The 8,243-nt window shown below is 40.1% G+C and overlaps 1 protein-coding gene across 1 annotated transcript in view; it reads right to left on the reverse strand.

Annotated features, from left to right (window-relative positions):
- Positions 1–5,101, reverse strand: part of PCSK1 (proprotein convertase subtilisin/kexin type 1) — a 35,343-nt gene extending 30,242 nt beyond the window's left edge. Inside the window, exon 1 of the mRNA XM_014057760.2 lies at positions 4,570–5,101. Coding sequence (XP_013913235.1) covers positions 4,570–4,749 — 180 coding nt within the window. The 5' untranslated portion in view covers positions 4,750–5,101. The remainder of the gene's footprint in view (positions 1–4,569) is intronic.
- Between the last annotated feature and the right edge of the window lie 3,142 nt (positions 5,102–8,243).

The raw sequence follows: 8,243 nt of genomic DNA on the forward strand, positions 1-8,243 counted from the left end.
TAGTGGAAATTCAGAGTTGGTGTTTAGAATCTGGCAGTGTCTGAATGGCATGAAACAAGCTCACCCCAAGGAAGATAGAATAATTTAATTTAGAAGTCTGGTAATTTAGGGATAGTATCAAATTTAGCTGTGAAAGGGGTTGTCCCCTTGTAGATTTTTGGCCATGGCCAAGAAGGCCTTTGCCCAACCCAACAGAAGGCCCTGAAGAGAGTTATTCATGTGCTTGATGAATTTGGATCAATCTAATATACTTTGCTTGGAACTGCCCATAAAAAACACACATAAACTTACTGCATTTTCTACTGTTTTAATTCAAATTTTGATTATCACCTATACAGCTAAGCACCTTGATATCCATGAAACTGAGATAAATTCCATATGACTGCTGAACGTCTCCATCAATCAGAGGTGAAAAAGCATTTTCTGAGTGGATTCTGTTCTTCTGAAAAGTTTTCCTTTTCCCACTTCTTGCCTTATGTGAGCATCCACTTCCATTATTATGGCTTTCCCAAAGCTTGCTAAAACATGTCTATTTTAGAGACTGGTCAACTATGGCTCTTTGTGAAAGATGAAGGATATGTTTTTTTAGAATGATGGGTTTTTGTACTGTAATTGAAGGTATTCTTGTATTGGTATTATATTATTGTTCCTCTTTATGTTCTATCATCTATCTTTCTCTATTTATATATGTGCTAACATTTATCTATATTATCTGTCAGTCTATCCATCATCTATCTATCTATCTATCTATCTATCTATCTATCTATCTATCTATCTATCCATCCATCCATCCATCCATCCATCCATCCATCCATCCATCCATCTATCTATATCCAAACTTTGGGTTGGTCTTAATGGCTGGTATCCACATGGGTAAGTTCATTATGTTTTTTGGACATTTTCAAGAAGTGCTTTGCCATTGTTGCCTTTCCCCTGGGGTTGAGACAGTAACTGCCAAAAGTCAACATATCATATTTATGACAGGACTAGAACTCACAGTTTTCTGGCTTTTAGCTCAGTACCTTTAACCTGTGTATCAAACTTGATGTGAAAGGAACATTGAATAACAGAGAGTTGGAAGACACTTTGGAGGTCTTCTAGTCCTATTCCCTGCTCAAGCAGGAAACTCTATACCATTTGAAACAAATGGTTGTCCAACTCTAATACTGAAATATATAAATATCAAAACAAGATTCTATTCAAACTTTTCTTCAAATCTACTATTACCAAGTTACAGCCTCTCTCTGTGCTTTTGATTTTGTTTCCTAAATAACTAGTGTAATTTTGCACTAAATTATGTTAAAGTTCATTCTGCCATTTTCATTCAATTTCTCTAAGCCTCCATTTCCCAATGTGTTAAGAGAGGGTCCTTCATCTTCTACTTCTCCTCTGCACCTGTGACCTATCAACTGATTTACTTTGGAGCACAGGTTTAGTGCTGCTTCAAAAGAGTGCTAGACTCATATTTAAAATTTCCTGGCTGGCAAATTAAAGGTTCTGAGCAGTTCTGCACCCCACCCCACCAAACTTTAAGGAGAGCAATTAGTAGCAAGTTTTTCTACCAGAGAATAATGCTCAGTGGGATGAGAAACAAAACCAGGGAAATCCATCAATCTTACCTTTCTTAACCTTACTCGTCAAAATTGCAAGAACACCACCACTCACTGTTCTAATTTCTGGGAGAATGCAATGTACACTGGCATATTTTCCCACCATCTCCAGGACTTGAGAAGAACACATTTCTGTAATCTATGCCCTTAGTTCTTGGTTATGCATTTCCTGTAATTATCTCTTCTCCTCCTCTTCCCAAATTGCTTCATTGGAATTTCAATTGGGATAGGAAATGTGAGCTTCTGGAGATGCAGAAGTTGGTTGATTCAGATATTAGAAAAGCAGAATGGCTGCTATTAAGAAAAAAAAGCTTCTGTTTTGGTGGGAATTGTGGGTATATATCTATGTATGCGCTCCATGATCTAGCTATAAGTCAACTGCATAAATCTGATGAGAATTAGTAGTAAATATCATGCTATAGCATTTGCACTGATAGCTCAGAGAAATATTCATAATTATTGGTTTTATTTACCAATTAGGTTTTTCTCAATTTAGCGTTGTATTTAGGTATGATTTAGCTCCATAATGATGTGTGCCCTTCCTCTTCAAATTCCATAAAACCTAATTTAATTTTATTAAAAATTAAACAAAAATATTGAACAATAAAAACAAATCATAAAAAGACTATTAAAGAAATAAACATATTGGTTATGATCATAATGGGATCATGGATATACATGCAAGACTATAGGAAAAAGTAGCTTGACATAAGCTCAGTGATAAATTAGATTTATGTTATATAACATATCAGATATTTGCATGGGAGAGGAATTAGATAATAGGTTATTTGATATGACTAAAATTGTATCAGAAATTTTCTCAATAGAAAATAAGCAGATATCGTAGACTATATTTTATATTTTTAAATCATATTCTCTTCCACTTTTTCCTAATCTGTTTATGCTGGAATAAATGTACAAGTACTTGCAGATTTGTGACATTACATACATTAAAATGCACATTTAGAGAAAAGTGTACAGAATGAGCAATGCATATTTTATCCTCCTGTTTTCAAGGGAGAGAGGGAGAGAGGTGGGGGGGAATGTATGTTTGATTGCATAACATGTATTATAATATATACAATGAACTAAGTTTCAGAAGTGAGGTCAAAATTCTAAAATTTAAATGAAATTTTATTGTGACAAGTGCTGATCACAGGTTCAAATTCAGTATTCTTTTTTTAAATAAGAGTATTGTTGAGCTTATGGATGAGATAATTTGCTAAAGAAGAAAACTGATGGTAGAAGTATGCATAGTTACAATGATTTATCAATAGATTCTTATGGGAGATTGCATAGTGGAATTAATTGCAATTGACTAATTGCAATCTTTTTGTAGCAATTTATTATGCTGCGTTATTTGAAAGATTAACTTTAATATGGGTGATTCCTTAATGGTATAGGCTGACATATATTGGGGGATGGAATATACCTGGTCCTCCATGTATTGCTGAATTATAGTTTCCAGCACTGGGCATGCTGGCTTGATCACCCAGCAGTTGTAGAAACTAAGGTTCTCCATCTCTCCTATATAGATTAATATAGTCAGTAAATCTATAACATCTTTCATCTGAGTTTTTTGTCCTTGTCTTTTCTTCTGTTTGTCTGATTTGTTGCCAATGCATTTTGACAGCATCCTGTGCTATATAACACAGTGAGCTGGTTCATCTCAGGCAGTAGTGAATCAGATCTCGCATACTTTTATTTGCCAAATAGCCATTTATAAACTGGTGAGGAGTCATTTACCATATATTTAACATTCTCTCTCTCCCCCTCTCCCTCTCTCTCCCTCCCTCTCTTCTCTCTTACACACACACACACCTGGTGTGTGTGTGTGTGTGTGTACATAACACACATGTTATGCATGTTATGTACCCACACCATAAGGCTTGGCTAAACAAGCTAATCAAGATGATAAAAGAGAAAACAGATGTCAGAGTGGTTACAAGGGAACAAAAAAATTAATATAGAGTATAGAGACTAGGAGTTACTAAATGTAGTCGTGCTTTTAGCCTCCTACATCTTGATCATTGTGCTTTCTTCAAGTAAAGGGAGAAAATATTGTAATTTATTTTTGCCCAGACCTTCTGACTGGTGACTTCTTTACACAATCTCAAATGTCTCTTGTTTGGGAACTGTACGGGTAGATCCCAAACCGAGAAATAGTCTCTTCTTTTGCTGTTAAAGCTAACCCCCACCCCCATCTGCAGGAGCTCAGGAACCTCAGCATTCAGAACTTCAGCGATGGCATTGGGCAGCTGACAGGGTTAAAGCCAAGCCAAGTGGAGTTCCCAGAGGGCTTTCACTTAATTCCCCGCTTTGCAATTTCCAGCATCTGCTGCTGATTTTGCTCCATTCAGCACATGGGCTTCTGCGCAGGAGAACAGATCATATGCAACCCTGCTCCGCCTTGGTCCCCAAATCATCCCTTGCCCCCATTGTCATGATTGGGGTGGGCTGTTTTACCTTAGGGGTTACTCCGTGGGTTATTGGTCACAGCTGTTGTTTTAATCTGTGTAGGCTGCTTGGAGTTACGTGGTAACTGGCCAATTTTTTTTTTAAAAAAAAACATCTGTTCAAGGGAACAGACAACCAGGGGTGACGATTTAAAAGAAGGAAGATAGGGCTGGAGAGAAGTGGAAAGAACTCAAAAAGTTTCTCATCAGGAGCAAACAGCAACTACTTGTTCCTTGTTCGTTAGGACAACACCACCAACGAGGAAGAAGTCCCCTTTAAAAGCAGAGCATCTCTGGAAAAGATGTGCAGGGAAAGGTGTGGAGCGCTCTTCCCAAACCACAATAGGCAACAATTGCATCTCCCTTACCAATGGCATTTCCCTGCCAGTCACAGGACCCATTATCCGCCGTTTCTCATTCTCTTTGCTTCGGGAAAGAGGAAAGTTGCCCGACTTTAAAAGAAAGAAAAGGAAAGGAAAGAAAAGGGAGGGGCGAGGTCTTACCTGTCCCAGAAGTTCGTAGTCCAGTTCGTCTGCTATGAGCCGCGCTGCTTCCAGACCTCCCGGGATCTCGGCTGCCCATTCATTGACAAACTGCCGCTCTGCCTTGGCCAACAGGACCACCGTCCAGGCGCAGAGGAGAGCCCCCATCACTCCCTGCCCTGCCCGGCATCTCTTTTCCATGGCCCTGGCAGAGCCAAAGGGGTTGCTCTCCGGGAGGGGGAGAAGGAAACGGGTGCTGAGAGAAGAGGAGGCAGCCGGAGAACTCGGGAGTCGTCGCTGGAGAAGGCGAGGAAAGTCCCTCCGGCTCTGGTTGCTACGGGAGAGGAAGGAGCGGGCAGTTGCTAAGAAAGTGCCTCGCCGCCGTCGCCTCCTTCGCTCTCTGCTCGTCTCATGCTTGGAGCCGGGCTCGGAGCCGCCACGGCCGGAATGGGGAATGAGCGCTTCCACGTCAAAAGGACGAAAGCGCTCCCTGACGTCAAATCTCTCGGCCTGGATTCTTGCTGGATGTTCCCGGGGGAGAGGAGGAGCCGGAGCCTTCGCCAACGCAGGCAGGGGGCTACGGGGCTGGGATCAAAATAATCCAAATAATACGTACAGCGCAGCCAAAGGGGAGGGGGGTGGAGGGAGGGCGAGGAGCTGTCCGCGGTCCCGGCGCTTTCCACTCCATCCTTGCCCTTCGCTTTTTCTCCCCCATCCAAGCCGTCTTCCCAAACCGCTCGCCGACCGCCCAGCCAAGCTCGCTTCCCTCTGGGAAACGGCTGGGGAGGGAATCCGTGCTAACCCTGGCTTCCCCAACCGGTGCCATTCTATTGCTCGGGCTGTGCAAAGCATCCCCATAAAGATCTTTACGAGTTGGAAGCCACTCCGGTTTTTGGGGGGGTGGGTGGGGCGGAGGGCAGGGGAAACAGTCCCCAGATGGGGCGGCGACAATTGGGAGCGGAGCACATTTCCAGTAGGCAACAAAAAGGGATGGGTGCGTGTGAGTAACACCTCTTGCTTAATTAAGAATACAGGTGGGCTACCCAAGAGAGTTCTTTATCCCCACTCCTGAGGTTTGTGTGTGTGTGTGTGAGAGAGAGAGAGGGGGGGAGTGTGTGTGTGTGTGTGCACGCGCGCGCAAGAGCTATCCCCCCCCCTTTCCAGTTTTAGAAAGATGCAGTCATCGATCAATAAAGGTTGCTCCCGCTCTTACTGCTTAGGTAGGGAGCCCATTTCTGCACAGGGCAAAATCATGGAGATGTAGCCAAGCAAAATGTATGGCTGCTATCATTCCGTTTAATAGAATGAAGTGGTGGGAAGGTGAAGAACCAGAGATACACCTTTGCACCATACAGCATATTGGTTGGTGGGTCATACAAGATTCCTTATCTTGTTATTGATTCCGTTCGGTTTCTTGGGCTGGCTTTACATAGTGGAGTTAAATATTTTCAAGTGGATTTTACTCCGAATTAGTGGTATCTGTGGAGTGGGGGAAAGGGGGGGCAAAATGATGAGTCAGTGATTATATGGATAAATGCTCATTGTTTTGACCTTTATTTAGTGATTACTGTTCTATCTCCCAAGGAAATTCTAATAGCAATAGCAATAACAGTTAGACTTATATACCGCTTCATAGGGCTTTCAGCCCTCTATAAGCGGTTTACAGAGTCGGTATATTGCCCCCACAGTCTGGGTCCTCATTTCACCCACCTCGGAAGGATGGAAGGCTGAGTCAACCTTGATCCGGTGAGATTTGAACCGCTGAACTGCAGATAGCAGTCAGCTTAAGTGGCCTGCAGTACTGCACCCTAACCACTGTGCCACCTTGGCTCATAATACAGTTTTGTTCTTTTAGATCTATCGTATACATCTATCATTGTCTTTCTTTTCTTTTACTTCCATCACCAATGACAATCAAAGTCACTTTTTCTGGTCCATAATCCACTTGCATAAAAACTTTCTGCTTACTGATCATAACTCCAACTTTATTTGGATCAAGTCTGATTAGGTCTTCTAAGTCCATAACTCGATAGCACATATCTTCTTTTTCTCACTCTTTCTCAGGGTCCAATTTTATAGAATAGATTAGCACTGATAACCCTTAAATATAATTATCTACTCTTTGTTGCTGTTGAAGTGACATGCTAGTTGGCATAAACTTTGCCTTTCTAGTATTTAATTTCAATTTGGATTTTTCACTTCTGCTTTCAGTTTCACAACAAAGGTGTCTTTTTTAAAAAGTTTGTTCAGCTGAGTGGTATTATCTGCATATCATAAATTGTTGATGTTTTAATCTTCTGGTTTTTCAAGCTGTCATATTTTCCAGTCCTACCAAAATATATTTGTTGTATATGTTAAATAGATAGGAGGACAATGTATATTCTTAGTCCTTTTCTAGTCTGAATCACTGTTTCTCCAGATTCAGTTCTTCCTGTATCTACTTGTTCACTGCTCCTCAGAAGAATCAACTGTTCTGTATTAATATTTCCCACAATCAAGCATGATTTACAAGTCAAAGGCATCAATCATCATATTAAGGTGAAAACACATAATCAAAGCTAGCTAGATTAGATGTGCAAATAAAGCTGTCCTGGTTGTTGTATGAACAAAGGATTTAAATTGGGATAAAAAGCCATCCTTGTTGGATTGGTGAGCATTAAGAGTTGGATTTACATCTATGGCTATTTCAGCATTACCATCATTCCACTTTTCTTATCCAGCTAAATTAATCATCTTGACCAAATGTATTAATGTATGGGTGCTGTTAGGCATGTAAACCTTCTTTGTGTGCTATATGGGTCATACATAACTTTTATCATTCAACACCTCTATTTTTGACATTTTGACATTTTAATTGTCCCAAATGATTGCAGAAAAAGCTTTCTTCATTACGGTTATATATAAAAAAATATTTAGAAAAAGAATCAGGCCCCAGACTATTTCCTTTCAATGCAATCTGGCACTTGATTTTTCAGAGGTAGGTTTCACTGGACTGATATGTGAAGAATTGTCTGTGTTTGCTTAAAGCAAATCTCTGCAATTTTCTTTGGGTTTTGAGTTGCTCCAGCTTCATATAGTAATTTTAAAACTGGTTGTGGCGGAGAAAAATTAAATCAAATTAAATATTATATTTTTCCCTGATGTTAATTGTTCAGTAGTCACACTGAATCATTAATAGTAATCTCCATTTCCTTCTATTTCTAGTGATTTTAAAATTGAATGTAAATTAAGGATCTCAGGGAAAAGACAACTGCATCTGACTCACTCAATCTCATATGCAGAAGTAGGTTGAGGAAAATGACATTGAAAGTGTGTGGTGGTGGGCATGAACAAGTACTTCTTGATAGGTAACATATAGTTCCAGGCCACCAAGATTCATTCTAAGCTTGAAGGCAGGTAATATTGTCATGCCATTTGTCCATTCTTTGTGTTGTTGATTAACAAGCTTTCAAGCTTGTCACAACAACCATGACTTGGATGACTGAGAATCTCCATAGATAACTTTCAAGCTTCTTTGTGAAATTGTAGTGCTTAAATAGTTTACTGAAGATCTATTATTAACCGAGGTAAAAGGAAGAGATGCTGACAATGTTAGCATATAATAAGAATTGTGATCAAAGATCATTTGTGTCACAAGTAGTTGCTTTCTTATTGGATGTTGAAATTACAGCTTAATTGTCATAGATTTCATTTAA

Source organism: Thamnophis sirtalis, unplaced genomic scaffold (assembly GCF_051295495.1).
Source record: "Thamnophis sirtalis isolate CommonGarterSnake01/CBP01778 unplaced genomic scaffold, rThaSir2_p1.2 scaffold_5, whole genome shotgun sequence".
NCBI classification, from domain to species: domain Eukaryota; kingdom Metazoa; phylum Chordata; class Lepidosauria; order Squamata; family Natricidae; genus Thamnophis; species Thamnophis sirtalis.